This window comes from Maylandia zebra, linkage group LG19, assembly GCF_041146795.1.
Source record: "Maylandia zebra isolate NMK-2024a linkage group LG19, Mzebra_GT3a, whole genome shotgun sequence".
NCBI lineage: Eukaryota > Metazoa > Chordata > Actinopteri > Cichliformes > Cichlidae > Maylandia > Maylandia zebra.
This window is the reverse complement of record NC_135185.1, coordinates 11,429,561-11,455,185: the sequence shown is the minus strand read 5'-3', so window position 1 is coordinate 11,455,185 and position 25,625 is coordinate 11,429,561. Positions and strand designations below refer to the sequence as shown.

Genomic DNA, 25,625 nt, shown 5'->3' with positions numbered 1-25,625 from the left:
ACATGTGCCACTGATGCAGGGAAAGGAATTTGATTGACAGCGGATTTAATCGTGTGTCATATTAATTTTAGGCTGGTCAATCTGTAAAAACAAGGGGGGGGGGGGGGGTTCTCACGGTGAGGCGAGGAATGTAACGGTGCATCAGATTTCTCTTTGTCATCTATTAAAACCATTTTTTCAAACAATCTTTATCATCATCTTTTTTTAATAATCTGAGAGGGAGGAAAACAAAAATGCAATTAAAGGGGAAGGACAGCAAGCCTTAATCCATTTCACAGCCTACAAAACACACTGGCTTAGGCCCAGCAGAGGGCAATTCAGTATTGAGAACAGTCAGAACATTGGGAGCGACCTTCTTCTCCAGCATGCTCCTGTGACTGGTCTCCAAATGTATTATCAGAAGCACTCACAAATAAATCCCAACCCGTAAGTGTCTGCTTTTGCTTTGCCAAATCAGAGTCAGATTGGAACACAGATAAAGATAATGAGCAGTTAGCTGGGAAGCAATAAGTATGTGTTGGAAATGTTCAAAATACACTGCGGTAATGTGAGATGAATCTCTTTGGTGTATGATATAAGTCTGCTGGAAAGCACTGCTCGACATCAGTGCATGTGGTGTGTTTTCAGTTATTAATGTGTTGGCTTTCGTGTCTCTCGCTTGTTCTTACAGGTATAATCATCCACATTTACGATCGTGGTCCTTTTCTCAAGCAGTAAGTAAATAACAATCAGCTCCTCTCACTGAAAAAATGAAGTGCATGCACCTGAATGATGTGTGTTTGTGAGGAATGGCCTGGAGCTTCAATGATTGACCTGTTACACTGCACACAAAGCTTAGTCTGCACTGCAAAGCTCTTTGTTTTTTATTAATATGGATGAATCTTTCTAAGTGTCTCGATTTTTCCTGCATCTTAAATTTGACATTTGGGATATGAAATAAAATTCAAAAAGTGTATTTTACGTAAAACTTGGTGAAGACATTTATGTTGGGGATAAATCGTGTCCTTGACAGGTTAATTTTTTTTATTAAACTACAAAATCCTAAATTAAAATTTGTGCTAAATCTCTAAACTAACGTGGTACAGATCATCTTTATGTGTTAGCAGTATCACTTTGCAGAAGACTGCATCTCTTCGTTCTCTGTTGAATGTGCTGTTAGTAGAAAATTGATCGTGCACCTTCTAGCTTTAGCATTTGTGGAAATGAGATGACTGCAGGGGTTAACTGAGGACGCACACAGTGAAACCACACACCCCAGTACCACGGGTTACTGTCAATCCTCCACAGGGGTAAGATGGCTGGACACAGGGAGTCCACGCCGATGCAGGCGTGGTATATGGGAGGCCATCAACCGCTTCCTTTTAGACTATTTGTGTCTATATAGGTTTATATGTTGCAGACCAACTTCTGATTTAAGTTCTTTCAGTCTTGAATTCAGAGCTTTGTGCACCAAAATCAAAATTCAGGACATGATCAGCGGCAACTGCACAGTCAACAACAGCCGGCGAGGGGCATGCAGCGCCATCAAACTGAGCGAGCGAGAATCTGATATCATCTCCAACCACTGCACCCTTCCCCCTTTACACTGTGTGAGAGTCCCCTGGTAAATAATAGCCACTCTGTTTGACCCCTCCCCCCCCCCCCTTTCTGTCTCACACACAGTTTCTGGGTGGGGGTAAGTAAGTGCCATGACAATTCTCAGCACGGATCATGATGGGAGATTGAGTTGGTGTGACCAATCAGCACTCCCTTGAATCCTTTGACATGAGTCGCAGGCCAGATTATCTCACTTCCACCAATACATAGCTCCAGTAGAATGCACAGAAATGAGACGGGCGTGAATTATCATGAGCTATTAAGTTTAGTTCAGCACGTTTAATTGAAATATTAAAGGCTTCTGCGAGGTTTAGGGGCAAATCGAGGAAGTCACTTGATACAGATGAGAAAGATAGGGTGACAGCGAAGCAAAGAGGAAGCCACAAGCCTGCGCGAATGTGAGCGAGATAAAGAAGGCCTCCTCGTCACTTCACACCACTTTCTACTGTACAATGGCAAGTGGAAAGAAATACGAGGCCCCTGTCTATTTAGGCTTAGTAAAAATGGAGACTATAATAACGCAGGACTCAGGAATGTGTCTGCTGGTTTACCGCCAAACGTGGCCCAGAACATCCAAGCCTCTGCACAGATACAGCTCAGGCAGTGATGCTGTGGCTAAAAACTCGCTCCCCACTGAGGCAGCGAAGGGTGTTGATAGCCATGGAACAGCTTCCCTAAGCAACGAGTGGATGGGTGTAAACTGAACCGCTTATATTTCTCATTCTTCTTGCAGGCGGTTGTTGGTGATTTTTATCAACTTCTCTTAAAGTAATAAAAAAATTTTTAAAAAAGTGCTTTGTAAGCATCAGTGAGGACTTCCTCTGCATTCACCACATGTGAAATGCTGCTTTTCATACTCAGCGTGAGTTACTGTGAATGTCACAGCTGTTTGAAACAATGATACAATGATGTGTTTTGAATTACACAGGCAAGTCTGTGGAACAGTCCCGTCTACATTTTACGCGTCAAGTACAACAACAGCTGTAAAGACAAATGTGTGTGTTGGGTAAAAATGATGCTTTTATGACGCTCTCACTGAGGTTCCAAGGCTGTTACACAGTTGGGATTTAGCGACACCCTGCGGTCAGGTGGGGTAACTGCGAAAACGAATGGATTTTACTGAATTTAATGAATGAATGAAAGATGCGTGGGGAAAGTGGGGGGAACATGAAATGCGAAAAATTAGCCCTGTAGTTATATCTGAATTATTGGGGGGAGTCAAAAATATTTGTCACTTTGTCAGTTTCAGTTTGGGTGGTGCCTTCTTTGGAGGGTAACGCCCAGACAGGACCTGAACTCACCTGAAACCAGCCGGCGTCTCTTTGAACGTGCTCTTTGGCTTTCTGCGTATGTTCCTGACATGTTTGGCAAAGTTTGGTCAACCTTTGAGCAAAGGTTTCGAGACAGACTACTTTCTCTGAGGTTATGGTGGAAGGTACAGTGTTTGTTTTACTGGCAGCTCGGACTAATTCATTTGTCCGCAGGCTTCTTTGACTTTGTTTCGCCATTAAGCTACTGGACAACAAGCAGTCAGGCTACTGCTGAACTACACTCAGTAGTTACAGTCAGAAAATCGTTATTTAACATTTAACCAAATTTGTCTTAAACTTCGCAAAATAGTCCTAATAGTATGAAAAGTATTTGGTTGTAAACACGTCACATTCCCCTCTATTCTTTGTGAATGTCATTTCATTGTAAGACGCAGATTTTTTTTTTCGCTCTTTTGAAATTGTAGGTATTTGTTTCAGGTAGTGGTCGAGAAATTGCGTCATTCTTTTTCTCCCGAAAGCTTACTTTCAGAAGAAAAATCTTATTTTCAGGTGAAGTGTCAACTTCCTCCTTTAATGGTGATATAAAAGAGCATCTTACATACAGAGAGAATATTTCATTTTTCATTTCTTGCTGCATCTAACCTCAAAGAATAGTTGCGTAAATCTGCAGATAGGTTTGTTCAGTCTGGATCTTGCCACTAAAATTACACATGGTTCTTAACATGTGCAAAAGAGAAAACTCCAAGAGGAAGTTAGTTACTAAACACAGGCAGGCAGTCACTCTCAGTCAGGTTTGGGCAGTGGTTTGTGTGGTGATAGGCATCTACCTCCTACACTCAGCCTCTCAGCTCTGACACCCGGAAAGCAAAGTGATGATACATTTGTGTTGTGCAAGGCACAAATGTACAGAAGTATTGATGAGAGCTTCTAGTGATGGTTTATTATCACTGTCAGAGGCACAGAGGATACTTAGCTGTTTGGACGAACCTTTTAAAGAACCAGGTATGAGTCTTTCTCTCTTCATTGTTCTAGCTGGGGACTTTGGCGAGCTGTGGTACCGGTAAGTGGCTAAACTTGGACAGCTGCAGCAGGGCTCAGGACCCTGTGAACAACTCGCCGCCTGGTTTTGCCACCGAGTCTAAAAATGCCTGTGGGTTACACGTTTCAGAGTACTCTGAAATGTGTAACCCACAGTGTAGATTCTCATTTTCTCTAACTTCACACCCAGTGGGGCAGCACGGTGCTTAGTTTTGTCTCTGATGTTCTTTCTCTCTAACAGTTTTGGCATTTCAAAAAAAAGGAACTTAACCTAGAGGAAGTTGGTCAATAAAGGCAACTTAGATTTCACAACGTTACTGTCCATTTATGAGCTTGAACTGCAAAGTGAGAAAAATCTTTCTGATTCTTTGTTTGGGAAAAAATAGATTTTTGCACGATGTCGTTTTGGAGAAGAGTCCTTTTCATTTTGCTGTGAGACAACTTTCTGTGTGTGTCACATATTAAACAAATCTGCTGACACTGATCATTGTGACACTTGTGCTGTGACTCAGTGCTGATCATGAGCATTAACTTTTTACGTTTTTAACCTTTCTCTGAGCTTCTGCTTCCACAGAACTTCTGCTGTTTCTGAGCATGTTCGATTCAGTTTTTTCCATCCTCTGAAAAACAAAACAACAATAAGAAAGAGAGAAAAAAAAGCTGATTGGGAAACATTGTCTTTGCTGTACCCGTGACGCCACATCCTTTTGTCACACTGAAGAAATTTTTTTTTCTCCTTTTCTGCTCATTTCTGTTTTGTTTTTTTCCAACCTACACATTTTGAATAAGGTGTTTCTTTCAACAGGCTGCTTTCCCCATATCCGTGACTCCTTCAATGGCTGCCGATGACTACAACCCTGTAAGTAGCTCTTTTTTGTCTTTTTCTAACATTTACTCGCTCTCTCTTTAAAGGATTAGAAACTTCTGCTTCCCTATTTATCAGTAACTAATTTGAATGTAAGCAGTATACACCCAGAGTTTAGACACCACCAGGTGGATGTTTTGTTTGACTCACTGGGGAGCAAAGAGAGTTACAAATAAAAGGAGACCAATAAGAAACAAGTCACAGATGCTAATGGAGGTGTTAAACAGCATGTAGAAAGATAGAGAAAATGCACATGACACTCAGTGTGAAAACAGGATGTTTCAGACAGCCTCTTCTTCTCAGTTGTGTGGTCTGAAACTGCTGCTCACCCCCTTGCCTTTTTCTTTTTGACCTCCCCCAACCCCTCCTCTGCACTCCTCTCAAAGGTCTCCCTCCGACACAAATCCAAGAAGAAGAGCCGAGGAGGTGAGTCCTGCCTTATCACCTTGTCACTTATCTCAGCCTACAGCTGCAATTAGAAAGCGTAGTGGGTGGATGCGAAGCAGCGGTGCACTTGGCGTGTGCAGAGGGATTTTAGACGAGTTCAGTTACTTTCACTTCACTTCTTTTATTTCTTGGCTCTGTGTAGCCGTGCCTTTGGGTTCTTCTGAGACGCTAACTAATTTGTATATATACTGTTTTTGCTGACTGACTCATATCGGTAACGGGTAGGATGAAGGTAGAATAGCACTTTTGATTTGACTCTTCCAGGATGCTTCACGCGCTTCTTAGTTTTAGAGGTCCATTTGGTTATCGACCAAACTCCGGGAGCTCTTTAGACTGAAATGGAAACGTTTTGGTTGTTTGTGTTTGGATGTTTAAATCTGTAACGTTCTGCTTCCTCTGATGCTGTGACTAAATGCGCTGTTGTCTGGTTAAGGCAATGGTACGATGAGCAGAAGACGGATCTCGGTCAAAGAGCTCGGCCAGCCAGACCACCAGGGCTGGCTGTACAGGAAGAAAGAAAGCAAAGGCTTTCTGGGTATGAAATGGAAGAAGTACTGGTTTGTGCTGAAGAAGACTGCTCTCTACTGGTATACCAACCAGCTGGTGAGTAAAACACCCTCTGACTAGAAGACTAATGTGGGTTTTAGACTAGCTGGTTGCTATTTAGAGTGTACAATTGCACAATCCCTGATAACAAAAATATTTAACACAGATAAGTCTGCTTCTCTATATCAGTTGCATGCTTTTCAACTTCTTCAATTTATCTTGCAAGATTATAAGATATAATGTAATGATGAGAATTATATCAAAAGAGAGAGGAAAAAATAAGGAAGCTATTAAAGTTGCACCTCTTTCTTTTGGTTTTCCACCACTCTTTGGAATATTTTGTGTGTCATCCTATCTGTGTTGCCCTTTTTAAAGAGTATCTTGCATATCTTCTTTATTTTTGCTAATTTCAGGAAAAGTTACAAAGTACAACAGTGTTACACCCAAGTCATCAAAAAAACGCCTTAAAAGAATCTTAAAACTGTCTGATGATCTTTTTTTTAATCATCATAAAATAGTTAAAAATAATCGGGGTAGTTCTTGAGAACTTGTATCAGCTGCAGATTAAGTGCTGTAATCACTCTTTACAGCAGCAGGATGGTGGCACATACACAATGTGTACTTTAGTTTTTGACTGAACATGTAATCCGGTGATTGATGTGGCTTCATGTGTTTTTATTTGCTTTTATGCTTTTTTGTCTCACGCTAACAATAGCAAAAGATGAAACATGACTAAATTGTATTACAGCTTAAGTAACAGACCACAGAATTAACACTGGGTGAGTCACAGATGTGCGCTAGGCAGTCAGGGCTGCAGGTTAGTCATACTGGTTTCCTCCACAGCTGTCTCCTTGCCAGTCTGTCACTGCAGGAATCAGCGAGCGCTGGTGACACTGCGCTTCCTGAATGTGACCGTGTCACTAATAGCCCGCTGCTACATATATGTCTAATCTACATCTGTTTGACTTACTGGCACGATAACTTCAGTCAGACCTGCTGTACGTCACCACCACTCAGTACGAGGAAATTAAAGAAGTTGCCTGTTGCAATTCAGACGCGCACGTCCGTGTGGGGAAGTGGTTTGAAAGTTGTGTTCTAATACTCACTGTTGTTCAATCTGTGCGTTGCAGGCAGAAAAAGCTGAAGGCTACATCGACCTCACAAACTTCATGATCGACAGAGCCATCGAGTGCAAGAAGAAATAGTGAGTCCTCACAAACAGTGCTGGGTGTGATCTATGAAATCACAGTTATAACAGTAAAACTGTCTTTTTTTTTTTTTTTTTAACCCTCGAAACACTAAACTGCTGTTCGTCTGTCTTTCCCTATTCAGTGCATTCAAAGCTTGTCACCCGCAAGTTATGATGTTTTATTTTGCTGCCGAGAGCTACGAGGACATGAACTTGTGAGTCATGTCAACTAAAACAGTGTTTGGAAATGTATACATTTTATGTGCATTATAATATTTTATCAGAATTGCAATTAAGTTGGATCATTTCTTTGTTTCAGGTGGGTGAATAAGCTTGGGCTGGCCTCCATTCAGTATGAGCAAACAGAAGTAAACGCTTCGGCCGGTGAGCACCTGTTTCAGTTCCCCGCCTCTGTCACTGAAGCTTTCCAACATCTCACTTTGTTTGGGTTTTAGTTTAAGAAATTTACTATTTAAGTTTTTAATCAGCAACGGAATCGTTTGTTTTTAATTGTCATATAGCTCTTCAGTACTTTCCAAGCAAACATGCCCACTTCAGCCCCGTGTGGGGTTACTATGGGCAGACCAATATGAAATGTATGGCACACCTGGGCCCCACAGATTTTTACAGCAGATGCTCATCCTGGCACAACCCTCAGGGGATCTATATCTCTCACTCTCAAACCACTTGATCCTTAGATCAGATAAACTGTACTACACTGTGGATCCACTTGCTCTCAGAGGAGAAAAATGAAACACTAAAGTCTTATTAAACCAAATATGGCCTGTTATAGCTTTCACTCATTGACTTCTTTTGCAGTGTAACCCCAGTTTAACTTCCGTTGTACTGAGGTTTTGAACCAGCCACTTTCTCTCAGCCTCATATTTCTGACAGTGTAATAAAACATGTTCTATGGTTGTCTCTTCTCCACAATATATTTTCTTTTTTGATGCTTCCTTATCATAAATAATGTGTCAGCAAACATGCCCATGTGGGCCCACAGTGTCTAAATGTGGAGCTGTGTGGGCAAGGCAAGCCCAAACTAATCCCACCTAGATCCTGCTGCAGTTTTGCCGTTCGGGGTCCCTGTAAGACAACTGTTGGTTGCCCACAAAGTTCCCTCTTGGGGGCCCAAAAAGAGCAAAACTGCTGTAAGCCCCACGTGGGCTTACCCACAGAAAACCCATGTAAGGTCCCCAAAGGGCACAACTGCAGCAGGATCTAGGTGGACACGCCCACTTGGGGTAAGTGTGGGTTTACAGCCCCACAGTTCACTAACAACTACCCACTGTGGGGCCCCACAAGCATTTTTCCTGGGTTACATTTGTTGGTTACATGTTTGAAGTTTTTGTTTCTTGTGTGTCTCCATGTTTCATGTTCAGAGTGTTATAGTGAAGCTAGTGATCACGAAGAAGCTGAAACCACAGAGATACCTCCTCCACCGTACTCTGAACAGACCCTGCGGGACTCCTCGAATGCCTCCGGTCCGCCTGGTAGCACACATCAGGTCAGTAACGGTTCTGGCTGGATGCACATCCATCCATAAGAGCCAACATTTATCTTTTCATTTAATATAAGCTCATTTTGAATTTGATGCACATCTGTGAAGGCATCTGCAAACCTGTACAGGTTCTGGAGAAACATGCTACCATCAAGCATGTTGCTGGATGCTTGCTTATTTCAGCAAGAAGATGCCATGCTACTTTGAGAACATTAGAATGACTCTGTACTAAGTGAGGTCACGGTAATAAACAGCCTGAATGCAGTCAATGCAGCCAAATTCAAAATGAGCATATAACTGCAGTTTAATTGTTAATGTTCAGCAAAGATTTACATTCTGTTTAGATTAAACACACGGTCACAACTTTTGCAAAGGCAGCTGTGTCTTTAAGGGACACTACATGTTTTATTACAAGTAAATAAAACCAAGTGGAACCAAATGGGATTAATTAATAGAAAAAACTCTTAACTTAAATGTATTTGTATTTCAGGGTACCCTTCCTCCCCCTTACTCCTCTGCAGTCCCCAGCGAAGCTAACGGTTCGCTCTCCTCACCTGTCAGTACGATCACATCTCAGAGCTCCGCCTCTTCGCTCACCAAGCAAAGACAGTCCTGGTTGGACCTCGTCTCGCAGGCATCTCCTTCTGCTGGGGAAACAGCAGTGGTGTGCTCAGCCCAGGTCCACTCGCATCAGCCTCCACAAAAGGAGACGGCAGAGGAAACAAGGCTGGAGAACTTGGCCACCCAGGACTCCTCGGGCACTGAATCTAATGAGGAAACGCCTTCAGCTGAGGGGGAAGATCAGAGGGAAGTTTTAAGGACGCAAAATAAAGGTGAATATTTAATATATGCAGTTTTTTCTCGTGGCCCACTTCCAGCTCTAAGAAGCAGAGCACGTTTCCTGTTTCTCAGAACTTTGATTAGCATCAGTGATCAACAGAATATACGACTGTTAACATTCTTATTCCTTTTCTGAGCTTTCTGTCTGTGACTAATCTAATTGACTCACCTGCATGCCATTTGAATTAATTTAGCAGGCATTTACTCAATGCAACCACTGCATGTAGGATGATGATGATGATGATGATGAAGTGTGTTGTCTTGTTGCAGGCAATCATGAGAACGGCTCCGATGAGATGGAGAAGCTGTATATTCACCTGAAGGAGGCCAGTCTGTCGCCGATAGGAGAACGTAAACCATCCACGAAAAAGGAATTTAGGACCTCCTTCGTAAGACGCTGCAAAAACCAGGCTGTCAATGACAAGCTGCACCTTATCAGGACACTCAACAGCACATTAAAGGTACATTTCTCACCTCCCTTTTTAGTTTTTAGTTTTTTAGTTTGCGAATAGCAAAAAAATACAGTTAAATAATTTATGCATATTCAGTTTTTCACTTTTTTTGCCCAGGCGAAAGAGGCGGACTTGCAGGCAATAGAACAGATCCTGTCTGACCCGGAGCTTACCTCAGACAAGTTCAGAGAGTGGAAGGAGGCCAACGGACCTCTGGTGCAGGAGATCTGTGTCACACACATCCAGCAGGTGGCGTCAGAGGCCGCAAAGGCTGAAGCGTCGGTCATAGCCGCTCCTGTGGTAGAGACCAGTTTATAAAGACTCTTCATGACTTTTTATGGTGTTCGGACTCTGAGGACCTCACAGTCACATACATCAAATACACACACACGCACACACACACACTGCTGTTGGTTATTCACTTGAGAACTCTGTTTATATTCAAGTTCTTTTCAACTAGTAGTTGGATGAATGAACTGTTGTTTTTAGTTCCATGTGGAGACGGTGTATGATAAGCAGCACACATTAAAATGTGAAATGTGTCGTAGTATTATTTTTATTGTTTAATTTGTAGGTTTAGCAATTTTTACAGCTGTTTGTTTTTATAATTTTATGAACCTATGTATAAACTGTATATTTGGAACGGTGGAGTGCATGGAAATAATGTCTCTGTTGTTCTCTGCATGGAAACACTTTGAATTTATCTGTAGTGAATTTTGTTGTTTTTAAACTATTCACAGTCAGTTATTGGTGCCATGCACCTTCAGTGCCTGTTACACATGTGTTACAGAAGCTTTTTCAATAATGTGTGTATGTCGTCGCCCTATATTCATGCTTATTAGGAAGACTTTGCTGACTGAACACTAGGGGCTGCACTAACAGAATAAATGTTGGTCTCAAATCAGAATTTCTTCTTTTTTAATACTCAAAAGTGTCAAATTCATGTGACTGTAATGTAATTTACTGCTGAAATGTAGCGATCGCCTCGTTTTTTGTGGAAGATTTTTTTTTTAATCTTCTAAACCAAAACAAACTTTTTAAATTATTTCAGCTACACTGATTTTTTTTTTTTTTTTGGTCATTTCTGCCCATGAACATTGACAGTATGAGGCAAAATCTTGTCTAAAATGTGACAGACTTTATAACTGATAACATCTGTGCATACAGTATATTGAAGTAAAGTGGGGATTTAGCAGTATTAAGGATAACTCTCAGGAAAACGCTCCTGGAATCATACAAACAAGTCTGAAAGACCTGGTACAAGTTAGATAAGTGGATGGTTATAAATAAATTCAGACATTATGTGACTGCACAGTAGGTTTGGACACCTCAGGCCGAACAGGATTTTAATATATGACAGGACCTACCAGAATACAGAGGCATTTTCCCCCTTATGTATCATCTGTTGTATAAGTTAAAAAAAGTGTAAATAATTGTGAAGGGATGTGTGATGTTTGTTCTTAATTCTGGAATGAATGTGTTTGTTTGTATACAGGGAAATAAAGTCAGAAAAGTGAACTTTACCAGCCTCTTTGTATGATTCCTGTAGTGAGTGTCACCACTGATACCAATGGGTTCCACAGGTTTTATAATGTACTGCTTCAGGTGCTCTTTTTAAGGGTCGTGTCACAGCTAATCATCTACCTCCATCTCACCCTATCTGCAGCATTCTGTCATACTAAACATGTCCTGCTTCATCCATATATTTTCTCTGTGGTCTTCCTCTTCTCCTCCTGCCTGGCAGCTCCATCCTCGGCATCCTTTGTCCAACTTGACCACTTTCTCTCCTCTTCAAAGCATCATCGGTTGAAACCATTTCAGCCATGCATCCCCAACTTTGTCTCCAAACCGCCCAACCTGTCCCCCTGATGCACTAACCGAATCTTCTCCACTGTGGTCAGTCACAATGAAAATCTTAACACCTCCAGTTCAGCCTCCTGTCTTTCTGTCAGTGCCACCGTCACCACACATCATATCAGGTCTCATTATACACCAACATTCCGTCTGATACGACTCGTTGACGCTAGGAGTCGCCGGTTTCTCTCCACATTCCCCGCTGAGGTTATGCGCCATATTGGCAGTCTCCTCCATCTCAGCAAGCGTCGGGCATGCACGCCTCTAACCGGTTATCGAGGAGACGTTTGTAAATATTTACTGTGGTCTGCCAGTCGAAATACAACACTATGGAGGCGGTCAAAGCCTTTAACAATGAGGTTTGTAAGAGATTCTCGCTAAAAGATTTGAGTATATTGAGGATATGTTGTCTAATTCACAGTCGCGGTAGCTAGTCGGCTAACGTTAGCATCTTAGTAAAGAAGAGGGTAGTGTTTGGCAAGGCCGCTGTTTCTGCACAGCAGTGCAGCGGTAACGTAAAGTCAGTGAGTGTGTACTTCGTATAAACTGGCCACACATCATGCAAGAAGAGAGTTAATTTGTTAGTACAGCCCTAATCAGGGTTAAATTCTGTGAACAAATATAACCCAGCGGCTGCCAGTAGCGCTAAATAGCTAGCTCGCTAGCTAGCTCCAAATTAGCAAAACCGCTTGAGCTAACTATCTGATGTGACCATGGGCAGAGTAGCGCTCATTCACCTGGGAAAGAAACAACAAATGATTGTGAATCAGTACTTTCCAAATTACAGTTAGCTTCCCGGTATATGCAACCTAAACAATGTGAAGTAGCAGCGCATATCCACACTGTTAAGTTTAGCCTTAGCTATCTGAAGCCTCCAAGCGGAGACCGCAGCCGTCATTTGTCTACATAACACGAAGTCTTTGCTTTAGCATGATGATCATTGTAAATAACACCTGCATTTAATCCTAGTAAAAAATCAATCCGCTGTCGACCGCAATCGAATTGTGAGTGTTTGTTTTAATGACGATACTAACGCAAATACCTGAGTCAGAGGCAAGCCCCCGACGTCGCTTTATTGTGAACTTGGGGTCTCTCTGAGCCCCATGACAGCGAAAGCCAAGGTTCTTTAAATTGTTAATAAAAGTTTGTAGTTGGTGAAGGGGGGTACTCATTTAGAAAGCTATTGGGTGGCAGTTTACGGTTCTTATAGGATCACTTCAGTATTTAAACAAGCTGTTCTCTGTCTTTTTCCTTTCATATTTCAGCTGTACTCATTGAATGAATACAAGCCCCCCATCTCCAAGGCCAAGATGACTCAGATCACCAAGTCTGGAATAAAGGCTATAAAAGTAAGTATGCAGTGTTATAGGATGAGGCAGGTAATAGAGGAATAAAGACATGATTATTAAAGAGAACTGTTCCTTGGCTTCCAATGAATATAAACATATGCATGGTCTAGCAACCAACATTATTCTAGTTTTGTTGAGTTGCTCCTACAGTAGAATAGACCTCAAGTAATTTTTAAATCTCAATTTAGGTCACAGCCCACTAGAGTTGTGGTATGTTACTGTTATCCAGTATGAAGATGGTAAAGAAAATGTGGGACCAAAATTGAATTTTTACTCTCAGCTCATCTTCAGTCACATTCTGGTTTGGTCTTTAAATCAAGCATCCAAAACAATATGTGGTTATTGGTATTTAAAGGAATAAAGATGAAAATATAAATGTTGACTTTTACTACAATGGCAGTGCAGGTGGTTGTATGCCCTTTGGCTTAACACACGTAAGACCTCCAATTCTAGACAAAGGGAAACATACGGTAATACATTTGTGCGTAGGAACAGCATGTGGAGTAAAATATACCAAATCAAATATGCTGTAATGACCACGTGTGAATGAGGGAGCAGCCAAAAGAAGCTGCTTTAAAAAAAAAAAAATCTTATGCTAATCTTATGCTGTTTACTGGATAAACTACAAAGGAATGTAGGGTTATATAAACTCAACAGCAGTGTGTGCAACTCATCTGCTCTGCTGTAAAACTGTGTGGTGTTTGCATAACTTTTAATAATAGAACAGTTTAATAAAAGCCCAGGAAAGCTGAATTACCTAAGAATTAAAAAATATATGAGGTGTTGCTCTTCTGCTACCTTTTATGGTTTCTCATCAGCCTTCAGGCAATAAGCAATTTTTTTTTTAATTGATTTTTTTTCATGCAATAGAAATGACTTTATTGATTTATATGTGTGGGAAATATGACGATTAGAGGGGTGCAGTGAGACTGAAGTACCTCGCTAGCCAAACATCCCAGTTTAACAGGGAGTTTCAGCAAAGTCGAACACCAATCAAATCTATAGGTTTTTATCAATTTATGTAGTTTTCTTATAGTATATTTCTAATCAGACATTTGTTTGTTATGTGTTGAACATGGTAAAGTTAACATTTTGAGTGTATGAAAAGTAACTGAACCCAGTGATGTTGAGTTATTCTGTTTTCAAAAACAGGTCATGTATCACATCACACTGAGGTTTTTTTGCCTGCTTCAGTTAATGTCTACATATCAACGTTGCCTGTTACTGCACAAAGTTCATTTATGTGCTAGGCTGTTAGTAAATAACATTTTCAAGCTTGAAGAGACATTTTTCACCATCTGTATTTATAAGTCTCTTCGTTTTAGTTATAGAAGTTTTTTTTTAAATAAAACTGACTTTTCGTTGTGTAAAAGGCAAAGATGTTAGTAACAAGTATAACAGTAGCTTCATTCCTGAGCAGTGAGCCAGCGTGCACAGTGCCAGAAACTCGGGAATTAAAGTAACAGTCATTATTTTTATTTATATAAGTCTGCTTTGTAACTCATCAAAGTTATTTTAACATATGAGATAATTGTTTTATTGCTGTTATTTGAAATCATGGCTGAATTCACAAACTGATAACAGATTTCTTTTATACATTGGAAATTCTACACACGTTATTGTGAATACAAAGTTTTTAAAAGGCTGCATTTGATCAGTTTTTACGTATATTAACACATCAGCAGCCAACAGCAGTGCACAGTGGCTTTAGCACTTCTTGTGGTCTGGAAAATATAGATGGGATGCCTTGAGTAAATCGGTTAGAATTCTAAATAAAACAGATGTTAGACATAAAACATTAAGGTAAATGTATTAGGTGCCAACAGCGTATTAAGCCACATTCAGACTACGGCAGCTTGCCACTGTGACATCATTTAAAATGAGCGTTTTAGCCTTTGTTATCTTACGGGTTTAAAACCCGAAATGATGAATGAGGAGAGCAGGACCTGACTGTGAACCTGTGAACTTTCTCATTGGCCAACAACTTGCCAATCACAAGTTTAGTATACCCTGGTTGTGTCATATAATCTCCAGATTTTACTGATTGTGCTAAATATTCTGGAGCAAATTCGTCCCTTCTGCTGGCTTTGATTGATCTGTGGTCTGATGCATCACTCGGTCAAGGCTCTACAAATGCCTAATCTGACCACTGTAACAGATTTAGACTGATCCCAGTATAAACCAGTCCTATTGGAGTCTTTTGTGTATTTTACACAATTACAACAAACAGAACAATCTTCAGTCAGCAGTTTGTGTTGCGTGAGCATCAAATAAGGTGTGGACGATTTTAAAAAGAATACAGCTTCACATCATCTGCCTTATTAGTTTGGTTTTTGATCATTATTTTCCTATGATGTAGCACCATAACTGCAAATCCTCTGATTAAAAATGATACGCAACCAGTTGTTATTCTGACCTGATTATGTTCAGTGGTACACGTGTAAAAGCTGCAGTACTTGTTTTTTTTTAAATTTTTGTTTGCAATATTCACATCTCATAATAACAAGAGCCGAGTGTTATAATTAGGCTGAAATTAAATTTGATAAAGATAGAGCTGGTTATTAATCTGGCTAAATTAAAGGATACATGGCAGTGAATTTGTTTTGGGAGGCGTTTCTGCCCACTGAGACTGAGCTTGAATACTTTTCCATGTGTGGGAAACAGAGTGTAATGTTGTCATGGAAATAGTGAGTTACATTGCGGGATGCAACCAAATTAGCTTTTTAAATATATCTTACTGCTGTCTGATTTTGAATCTATGGACAACTTCCTAGAATGACTTTGATGGAGGAAAGATAAAATCCTACAGTGAGTTCCGACCTCCGCTTTTATTTTGTAGTTTTTTCTGATTTTGAAAATAAAGTGCAGACACATGCGTAGCTGTATAGTTGTTAGCTGTTATAGTGTTGAAAGTAGTTGGCGCCATTTCTGTTCTTGCGTGCTGTTAAATGCTTTAAGCTCTTGTACTTGACTATTATTAGTTTAGCTGAATTTGTAACTAGTTCTAACGTCACAAAATGAACAAATAGCAATAAAAGTCTCACCCTGCTTACTCAACAGTAACTGTGCGTCCTCATGTTGCAGGTGGACCGTTATATTTTAGTAGTTTTGCATGTTGGTTCCTGTTTACAGGTCTGTCAGTGTATCATAAACACATGATGATTCATGGGGATAAATGGGCCTTAACACATGGCATGTAGCCAATACACAGCAAAATCTGTGTGTCTTAAAAACCCAAGCAGAAAATGAGACTCTACATCTGGAGAAATTTTAGAAGTAAAAAAAATCAGTTGAAACCCAAAGAAATGCTGCTGTTTTTTTAAAAATAAATTTTATTACTTAATTTTATATATAGATGATTTATAAAAGGTGAAGGTCATTTTTACTTTTCAAAGTGGGCAAAAAAGTGTTTTCCCAGAACGGTGCTTTTTATTATGCATGCTTGGCTGGTATCCTGCACACTGTGCCTATAATTCGGGGGGTCTTTTGCATCGCTGATCATTAGTCACTAACAAATTCTCCTTAGACTTCATTGCTTAAAGTTGTTCTTATTATGAAATACTCAAGGACCAAAACACAGTTTCCTTCTTTATAAAATGACAGTTATTTTTTTAGTCATTTGAATTCTGGGCCTGACACTTTGAGTTCAGGACACCAGCCTTTAACAAAAGTCCTCTCATGATATATTTCTTTGTCCTGTTTGCACTCTAAAGGAACTGCTCTTCTTGTGGTGTTTCTATGCCTTGTGTTACCTGTGAATAACACCCGTTTCCCCTTCCCTCAGCAGCTCTCCCAGCTCCCCCAAAGCACTGAAAGTGAAGCAGGAGGATGGGGTGGAGAGAGTTACAAAGAGATAAGAGAATCCCTAACCAGCTTAGGTAGGAGTATGGGTTGTTTCACAAGGAAGATGGAAGAAGACTAAAATAATTGAACTGAATTTGTTCCCACACACCCAGAGATGCACAGCTTTTGCTGTTCTGGTTGTCTTGCGTTGGTCGATGTTGGCTTTGAACTCTTGTTTTTCAAATTGAAGTTGCAGTCTTGTTGATTTTCTTCATGAGTTATTTGAAGATATTTGTGTTTGGTGCAGTTAATTAAAGTCAGTCTTCTGTGTTGCTTCATGTTGGATGGAGCTGGAGCGGAAATGTGTTAGCTTTGGGTTTAAGATGCCATCAGTGACTTATTAAATGTTGAGTATACAGTTAACTGCATGAGTCCTTTAACATTAAATATACACATTTAGTGCTTTTATCTCCAGCAATACTCAGATTTGCATGTCAAGACTAAGTTTTTATTAGAATCTTAGATTTATTTAATTGAAGCTTGAGGTTTGTCTGGTTCACAGTTTAAAAATTGTAAATCCATGCTTTGGCAAAGCAGTCGTAATTGATGTCTTTTGTACACGCAGGAAGTTTGCCTTTTTCATCAATAACTGAGAAATCCAGTTGAATCTACATATTTCAGATGGTGATTTGAATGAAAGGTTGGGGCTGTTGCTTCTTGTTGAGTCGTGCTCAGATGGAGGAGAGCTTAGAGAGCTTAAACTAGATTGATGATGGCGCTTCAGTGCTGGAGCTGATCCGTAGGATAGGACGGCACATGATTTTAGAAGTTTCTCTGTAACGTTGCTGATCATTTCAAAACAGCCAACATACGTGATAAACAAAAATAATAAATGGAAAACGATGCATATGTGACCAGCCGGGATGGTGCAACAAAGCATCTGAGATGTAATGTCAGATGCTTTGTTATCATGTTACCCATTCAGCACAAATTTCTAAGAGACTGATGTCCACAGGCAGCAGTTTTTATGCTGCCATTCAAAATGAATGAAGATTCTAAAAGTAATTTTCATTCATAGCCAGATTAGAAATGGTCTTTTTAGTCACTGCCAGAGTTAGATTACTCTCTGCTATTATTTAGTGTAGATATCTGTAAGAGGAATGAACAGCAGTGCTACAGAAACTTAGCATCTTCCAACCCAGTGCACTTCAAGTGTTTTTGTACAAAGGACTTCACTGTAAAATCGAAACTTCCAGCACAGAAAACTGTTCCTGTGGACACAGCATCGAATCTTTAATTTGGTTTAATGGGCAGTACAGCCTCAGAGTAAGGTTGCATCTGAAGAGCACTTAACCTTACTGGATTGTTACTATTCTCCATATACTGAAATTGGATGAATGATTAAAGACAGGATTTTAGTTTGTCTTTCAGCGTATCTTGAGTTTGGATAAGAAGAGACAGTCTTGCACTTTAAAAAAGGAAAAGTTACCTTAACTCATGATCATCAGCTGCGCTCTAAAATGTTCTCTTGAAGCAGCCTGACAGACTCACACATGTTCAGACAATTATTTTCACAGCCAAGTTATTTAAAAATTGATGAAAGCGTGGCATTAATGTAAAACCGTTAACGCCTGTAAGGTGCACAGCTACCGGCGACTTGCTACAAACCAGCGAATGCTGCGTTTTTGCCACATTCTTCATTTCGTCTGTGACTAGCAACAAGTAGGAGAGAAATACATGGTTTTGAACCAGCCGGGTTCCACTTACACAGTCTGGGTACGCTTGTAGGTTGCCTATATTTTACCCGTGTTGACCCACTTGGCATTGCCCACCAGCAGCTGTAGATGTCTCGCTCTTTTCTTTGTGTTGTTTGTGTGTATCAGTCTGCCTGTACTTCCAGGAAAAGGACAGCTTTCAACACAAAAAATCTCTGAAACATTCCCCTTTAAACCATGCAATAAGTGATACTGATCCCCGTCTGCACAGAATCTGTTAAGACCTAAAATTACCTGTGAAGATTATTGTGAAATGAATTGGTCTCAGTGGATTATTTTAATTCCAAGCGTCTGTGTGGCCCACAGGCAAGTGGTTTCTTTTGCAACAAACTATATTTTTCTCATTCACAGTTCAGTTTGTACTAAAAGGTAGCAATACGAGAACTGTAACAGCAACCTTTAGCACTGGCTTAAACTATAAGTTGGTGCAAAAATTACAGTTGTCACCAAACTACCATTATTTGAACCAAAAAGACATTAAATATTAAAAGTAACCTAACCTGACAGCAGCTATAACAGTGTGTGTCAGGTAATGAATGATCAGGAATAATTAGGAACCTCTCTGCAGTCTGAGGAAACAACACACAGGGTAGGTGATTAGTTATTACAGGATACAACCGATAAAATCCATGCAAATATTTTGTGAGTTTAAAATATTTTTAGACTGACCTAAAATGACCCGATCTTAAGTCATTTTACCGCCACTGACTTCCAGCCTTGTAATTTCACTGGAGGAATTTGCTGCATTTATTTTTGAATCGGGCTTCATCTTTTAGATTTTTCAGATCCAAAACGCCCATCGGGCTATAACCCGACGGGCGGGGCTGAGATAGATTTTGGTCGCCCGACCGGAGATATCGCTAGTTGTGGGACATCGGGCTAGCGATTTTGCGAGCCCTGAGATCTGACCAATTGGATCACTGCATTTCGCAACAGGTGTGCTCGTAACTCAAATCGCGCACTGTTACTGAATACACAATGAGATGGAAATGGTAAAATAGTCCTATTTAACCTCAGGCGCACGGTTAGATGCTGCTCCAGGTCAGTCGGCTCTCTCTTAAATGATTCCTCTCCATTTTCAGATAAGGTCCCAACTCAAACAATTAGTTCATTACCAGACCTCTGGAGAACTTCAAGACATGTTGAGGAGGTAGTTTAGCCATTTAAACCAGCTGTGTTGGATCAAGGACACATCTAAAACCTGCAGCACACTGGCCCTCGAGGCCCCTGATTTAAAATGCTGCTGCTGCTCCTGAGAACTGGATGCAGACAGAATCTGTTTCCTCCTTTTCTTTTTGGAAACATCAAGACCAGCTTATGATCGCTTCATGTCTACTCCTTTATTTATTTGTTTGTTTATTTTTTTAACCAATTTTAGCAAAAATCCGACCGGTTCGGTGTGTATATATGTTACACGACAAGTTTGGATCTGGAAATTTCTGAATTTCGTGTTGTTGTTTTTTCACATCACATTCGGGGTGTAACAGATTTACTCTACAGGATACTTCAGATGTACGTAGCTATGAAAGCTGTAAGATTAATTATTAAACGTGAATTTGTATTGAAAACTTTTATTGGGAATTATTGGCAACTGTTTCGATGCCGTTTTTATTTTCTCCTTTTTTAATGGATGTTTTAAACTTAAACGTGCTGCTTCGTTTATGTTTTTTGCATTTGCTGCAATATCAAACGAGAAATTTAACATCTACTTCATGAAGCTGACGCCATTAGCTGCTAGAGTCACACACAGGGACTCGGATACTTTCTTAGAATATTTATTATTCTTAGAATATTTGTATAATGCCAGGACAGTTTGAGAGTGGACAGGAAGGCTGGGGGAGAGACACAGTAAACAAACAGGGGCAGATTCAGACCCTTAAGCTGCATAGCTCAGTGAGCTGTACCCAGCATGGTTACTTTTATGAGAGCTAATAGAGGACCAGTTATAGAAGCTCTTCCCTTATTCAGGGGCCACCACAGCAGGTAGTTGTGCACGTCTGATTTGGCAGACTTTTACACCGGATGCCCTCACTGACACAAACCTCAAAGGGATTTGTGTCGCCTAATAGGCTCGAAACAGATGTTTTCTACACAGCAGAGAGCCTCATTGACTAAATGTGTAATAGATCCACTGATCTAGGATCAGTTATGGCTTTTAAAAACAATTCTGTTAGACAGTAAAGGAGCAGAGGAAATTTCCTTACCTTATACTTATAAGTGTGGCACGATGGTCCTTTGTAACAGTGGATTCTAATGTCCCTTACGTATCATCTCAGGTTAGTGTGGAAATTTAAAGATATTAATCTGAAAAGTCCAGAGTCCAGTTAGAAAATACTGCTGGATATGTAACTTATTTTTAAATGGGTTTTATCTTGTTTATTTACTTAAAGTCTGTTTGAGTCCGACTGCTAAATACAAAGAGATGAAGTTACTCTTTTTATGTTGGAAGTATTTGCAGGTTGAGAGAAAATAATTAGGCTGGTTAAGTAGTCTGACAGAAACCCTTTAAATCTGAACACATGTTACACGAATGAAGCAAAAAATTGGCCAAGCAAAGATTTAGTGTTTATTTTAAGAGCTACATGAAAGCATTCATCACATTCCATGTTAAATGCATTATGTTTTAAATCTTGCTGAAAAGTGCGACACTTTGCACTTTGCAATATTTGAGACCCTGCAGTGGCAGAAAAGTCTGCAGAAGTTAAGGTGGTGTTTCTGTGAGGACTGCATGTAGTGGCTGCTGGTGTAATGTAATTACACATTAACAAAATAAACTAATTCAGTTTGTTTTTTTCCGCTGCTACATTTCAGTGCTGTGAAACGTTTGAGCTCAGCCTAAATGATCCTGACTGACATAGAAAATCACAAAGCTCTCTGCTGAGCCGTCGGTTTGAGAGAGACGTTTCATTCAGGAAGTATGAATTGATCATGTCCTAATTTCTATATCTGCAGTGAAATGCCACACGCGTGCTAGCATGTGGCCGATGCTTGTTTGGTGCCTCGAGTGAAGAACGGCATCTCTGTTAAAAGTGGTGAAGATTGCAGCTTTGCTTAAATGATCCCTCTGTCGCACCACCTTATCACTTTGTCTCATGAAGAAATTTGCCAGATTAAATATAACCTAATCATTTACACTCTTCGTCATCATCATGACATCCGCAGGTTACCAAAGTTACTAATAAATGATAAAACCTTTGTTATAGCAGAGTTACAAAGTGCTTCACAATTATTTATCAAGCTTTACAAACATAAAACGGCTCAGGTAGAACTAGAGGTTTAAAAAAGTGAAGAAAGAACGAGGCAGGCTTTAACGTATCTATCCACTTATGTCCACTGATTATGGATAGTGGTAGACTAGATTATGTGATATGTGGATAAGGTTGAACATGAATGGCAGGGATGAGCTGCACAGTGGGACGTTAACCCTCTGGCTTTTGTCTCAGTCCTTCTCACTCTCACATCATCATGTGCTGTCGAAGAAAAGCTTTTAAAGTAGTTGCTGTAATACTTGTGAAGATGGGTGTAGTCTGATCGCACGATGGTCTGTAATTTGCTCCTTTCAGTTTCTGTCTATTCCATCGAGCATTTTCAAAATGTGCGTGTGGGGGGGGGGGGGGTCACAGTATTATGACAGTAGTACATAATTATCTACAGTGTTTGCATACTTGCCTAAATTCATAATCTGTTCATCAGAAACATGCACGTGTGTTTTACTTACTCAGTGCTTTCTAAATGTCTATAGAGGGACACAAACCACCATAATCACAGTGATGCTACTGTGCTGCTCATGTCTTCTGTCTAGAAGTACAAGGATGAGTGCAGTTCGGTAACAGTTGCAGGTAGTGTTGTGCATATCTTTCACACACAGCCTGTGCAGTGTGTGATCAGTTGCCTGGAGACTGGTCCACACTGCAGCAGGTGATGTATGAGCATGTGGTTTTTTTTGTTTTTTTAATTCTTTGGTGTGAAAGTATGTGCTCAGTAGGGTTTCTGGAAAGGGTGGAGAATCTCTGTGAAGAAGACTGTCTGCTAAATGTTCACGACAGTTGTCTTTGCTTTTCATACCCAGACCCAACTTGACTCATTAGTTAAGTTGCTGCTGCTTTTGTTGTTAAAGCTAAATCACAGTTTAAGGGTCACGTAGAGGAAGTGTCTGCCTTTACTGTACAAGGAAGAGACCTTAAAGGAAAGCACAGGGAGAATACAAAAGTAAAAAAAATATATAAATACATCGTCAGCAGACGAATGGAGTGAAGATGAAACACCCAGTTAATTTATTCACCAAGCCGTTTTCCTTTCTAATGGAATCTTTTAAAGGACTGTTTATGTGTCCTGGTGCCAGTATTCAGTGTTGTTTCAGTTCGTTATGTGTAATTTTCCATTCAGTCTCCCTACGGCGTCACATCACAAAACAAGTCACCTCTAAACTGTTTAAATGGTCCACTCAAGAGCCAACAATTCCTGACAGACAGAGCTGAACACAGCATCTCAGCTTATGATCCTAGTGATCACAGGGAAGAACCATCGCTAGCAGGTTGCTGGATCATTGGAGGAGCTTATTTTATGTATTTATGTATTTAGGTTTTAATTCTTGTAGTAGATAATCGCAAGAGACAGAACTCTGAAGGAGGAAATAGTTGGTCTTTCTGCAGGGCTGATCTAACAGTGGCATCATTTCAAACAGGGCTTGAAGCCCTCTGTTATCCCCAGAAAGCTGTGTGCCCAGTGTTACAATGGCAATAGTAGTTGAGTTACAGTACTCGTAGTTTTACGTGTACTTGCCGTAAGTTGTCGCTCAGTGTGCACATTTATTAATCTAAGATAAACAACAAAGGTGACATGCTTTGTTTCCAGGGTGCAGTTACTTTAATTATTTAATAGTCTGACGATTGCTTTTTAAAGTAAATGAATAAAGTTACTAAAGTTTGTCTGCAAGCTTGAGTCTGTAAATGGCATACTGCAGTTCTCACAGTCACACCATGTTAAGTCTTCATACTTTACAGTTTCTGCTGTAAATTTCTTGTCTTGAAAATTTCTAGTGGACTTATTTCAGCTTCACTTTCCCTTGCATATGTATAATGTGTATATATTGTAGTTTGCAGCTTCATGTGTTGGCAAAATTTCAAAACTACCACCAGCTTTACTTGTTTAGCTTCACTTGTATCATATCTAATGACTTTTAAAAAACATGCTGGCAGTTTTAGAAAAAGCTCTACATGATATGTTACCTTAGATAAGTTTAACTTTGACTGCAGCTGAACTTATGTAATTGGAATCACTCCTCCACAGTCCTCTCTGTGATAAAGAAACATCATCAGACCAGCTCCTCTGTTGTACTTTGACTCCATCTGCTGGCTGTTTGCAGAATTGCATCATCAACTAGAAATTCTGACTTTTCTTAGCAGGCTGTGTAAATACTTGTGGTGAAGGGCTCCCTTTCATTTGCTTAACCACAACTGCATTGCTGTTGTGCACTTGTACAAATATACAAAAGACTGAGTCAGTAATAGGGCTGCACGATTTTGCATAAAATGAGAATCACGATTTTTTTGGCTTAGAATTGAGATCACGATTCTCTCACGATTTACTTTTCCAGTATAAATATTTATTGCACTTATTAACTGCACATCAACTTCGTAACAGTTGAGACTGAACATAAAAACAACAAATGTCTCACGCTTTGTTGTTGCTGCAAAATGTTGTACTGCTTGAAATTCCGTCTCCACCGTTGCTCGACGCTGCATGTATAGAGCAGGTAGTGCAACAATAGAAAAATAGTTGCGGGACGGCACTGCGTAGCGTTTGTCTAGGGTGTTGATCATTTTCTTAAATCCCTCGTTTTGCACCGTGTTGATGGGAGCCATATCTTTGGTCAGGTGATAAGTGATAGCCTCCGTAATTTCTTTGTGCCTGCGGGAGTTCGACGGGTATAGGGAAGCGCTGTATAAGGTTCCCGTTATTGATGTTTGGGTGGTTGACCGGGACGGATTTTCTCCTGTCACTCTCTCGTCATCCCTGACGTGCTCTCTGTTGTTTTTTTCCCTGCTAATTTTAGCATCACACGGCACAGCTTCTGTATCACGTGGTATAAGGCTCCGCCCTTGTCATTTGTTGAGCAGGAAGAGTGAGCGCTTGTTTTCATGCAGAGTACGTCCCGGATCAAAATCAAAATGCGGTACAATCGTCGTCGTCGTCTTTTTTTTTTTTTTTAAATTGTTGCCATTTGGAAATGAGATCTCACATAAGTATGAATCGAGATCGCGATTTTCTAACGATTGATCGTGCAGCCCTAGTCAGTAATAAATCTTTGAGCCCCAGCAAAGATCTTCCTGATGGGATTTTGTATTTTAACATGGCACTTGTGTATCTAAACCTCACAAGAAAGCTTAAAAAAAATCTTCAAGTTTAATCTTCGTCAATGCACTTTCATGAGTACAATATTAGCATTAGCAGCTGTCTAGTTAAACTAGATGTCAGTGATATGAAGAGATTTTGCTGCAAATGGGTGCACAAAAGTAATGTCTACCAAAAAGTTCTGTATGAAACTAAGTCACTTTTAGTGCTGCACAGAGTTTCAAAAGTACATTTGAAGGTGCCTAACTGGCAAATATTTTTACTGTCAAAGCGCTGAAATGCTGCCTGTTTAAATGAGAAAAGCCTGTGAGGCTGTTACTTTCAAGTGTAAAGTGCTCAGCCAAAAAATGTCCATGAAAGCAAGTACAATGATTTAATCATAATGATTTAAACAAACTAAACCTAACACTGTAATACCCATCTCTCTTCTCTCAATATTAAGCCTATTTCTGACATTTCTGATTTATTTATGAAATAGTTTTTCTGTGCATGCCATAAGGTTTTTTCCTCTGTGAGATGAAATCACCTTTTCCATTAGTACCTACTCTGCTTAACTCGCCACAGTTTTTGGGGTTTTCCATTAGGTCATAGTACCCGGTACCAGGTACTAAAATAGTACTGCTCGGCCGATCTACCAAGTGATCCGATACTAAAATGTGACGTCATCAGATTGCATGCCACCGATTGGCTGGTCAGTGGTGTCACTTGATGAGTCATGAGTCTCTCGTTTCCGAAAATCAAAACCGCCATTTTTGAAACAACACT

General features: G+C 40.1%; 2 protein-coding genes across 8 annotated transcripts in view; both read left to right on the top strand.

The window, feature by feature from the left end:
* The first annotated feature begins 1,670 nt into the window (after positions 1-1,670).
* LOC105941266 (interactor protein for cytohesin exchange factors 1) lies at positions 1,671-11,268 on the top strand. Of its 3 annotated transcripts, XM_012923386.3 has the most exons (12): positions 1,673-3,031; positions 3,900-3,927; positions 4,711-4,764; positions 5,157-5,196; positions 5,651-5,820; positions 6,894-6,967; positions 7,096-7,167; positions 7,272-7,336; positions 8,335-8,459; positions 8,944-9,286; positions 9,564-9,754; positions 9,863-11,268. In XM_012923386.3, exons 3-12 carry the CDS (start codon positions 4,741-4,743, stop codon positions 10,061-10,063), a joined length of 1,305 nt encoding a protein of 434 aa, XP_012778840.2. In that variant the 5' UTR covers positions 1,673-3,031; positions 3,900-3,927; positions 4,711-4,740; the 3' UTR covers positions 10,064-11,268. The 3 variants fall into 3 exon arrangements, with proteins under 3 accessions (XP_012778838.2, XP_012778840.2, XP_012778839.2); XM_012923384.5 differs by lacking the exon at positions 3,900-3,927 and having other exon boundaries at positions 1,671-3,031; XM_012923385.5 differs by lacking the exons at positions 1,673-3,031; positions 3,900-3,927 and adding an exon at positions 3,095-3,869.
* A 485-nt stretch (positions 11,269-11,753) lies between these two features.
* scaf8 (SR-related CTD-associated factor 8) overlaps positions 11,754-25,625 on the top strand; it is a 44,528-nt gene continuing 30,656 nt past the window's right edge. For 3 of the 5 annotated variants that reach the window (XM_076877737.1, XM_012923377.3, XM_012923376.3), the window contains exons 1-2: positions 11,754-11,958; positions 12,865-12,948. In XM_076877737.1, coding sequence (XP_076733852.1) covers positions 11,929-11,958; positions 12,865-12,948 — 114 coding nt within the window. In that variant the 5' untranslated portion in view covers positions 11,754-11,928. Of the gene's footprint in view, positions 11,959-12,864; positions 12,949-16,732; positions 16,827-25,625 lie in introns of those variants that run through there. The other 2 variants (XM_004566517.3, XM_076877738.1) reach the window with 2 other exon arrangements.

Coding starts and splice junctions, on each gene's coding strand:
- LOC105941266 (XM_012923384.5), top strand. CDS start 2,957: ATGTTTGGCAAAGTTTGGTCAACCTTTGAGCAAAGGTTTCGAGACAGA. Junction 7,337..8,334: donor AGAAGTAAACGCTTCGGCCG/GTGAGCACCTGT, acceptor TTTCATGTTCAG/AGTGTTATAGTGAAGCTAGT. Junction 9,755..9,862: donor CACTCAACAGCACATTAAAG/GTACATTTCTCA, acceptor TTTTTTGCCCAG/GCGAAAGAGGCGGACTTGCA.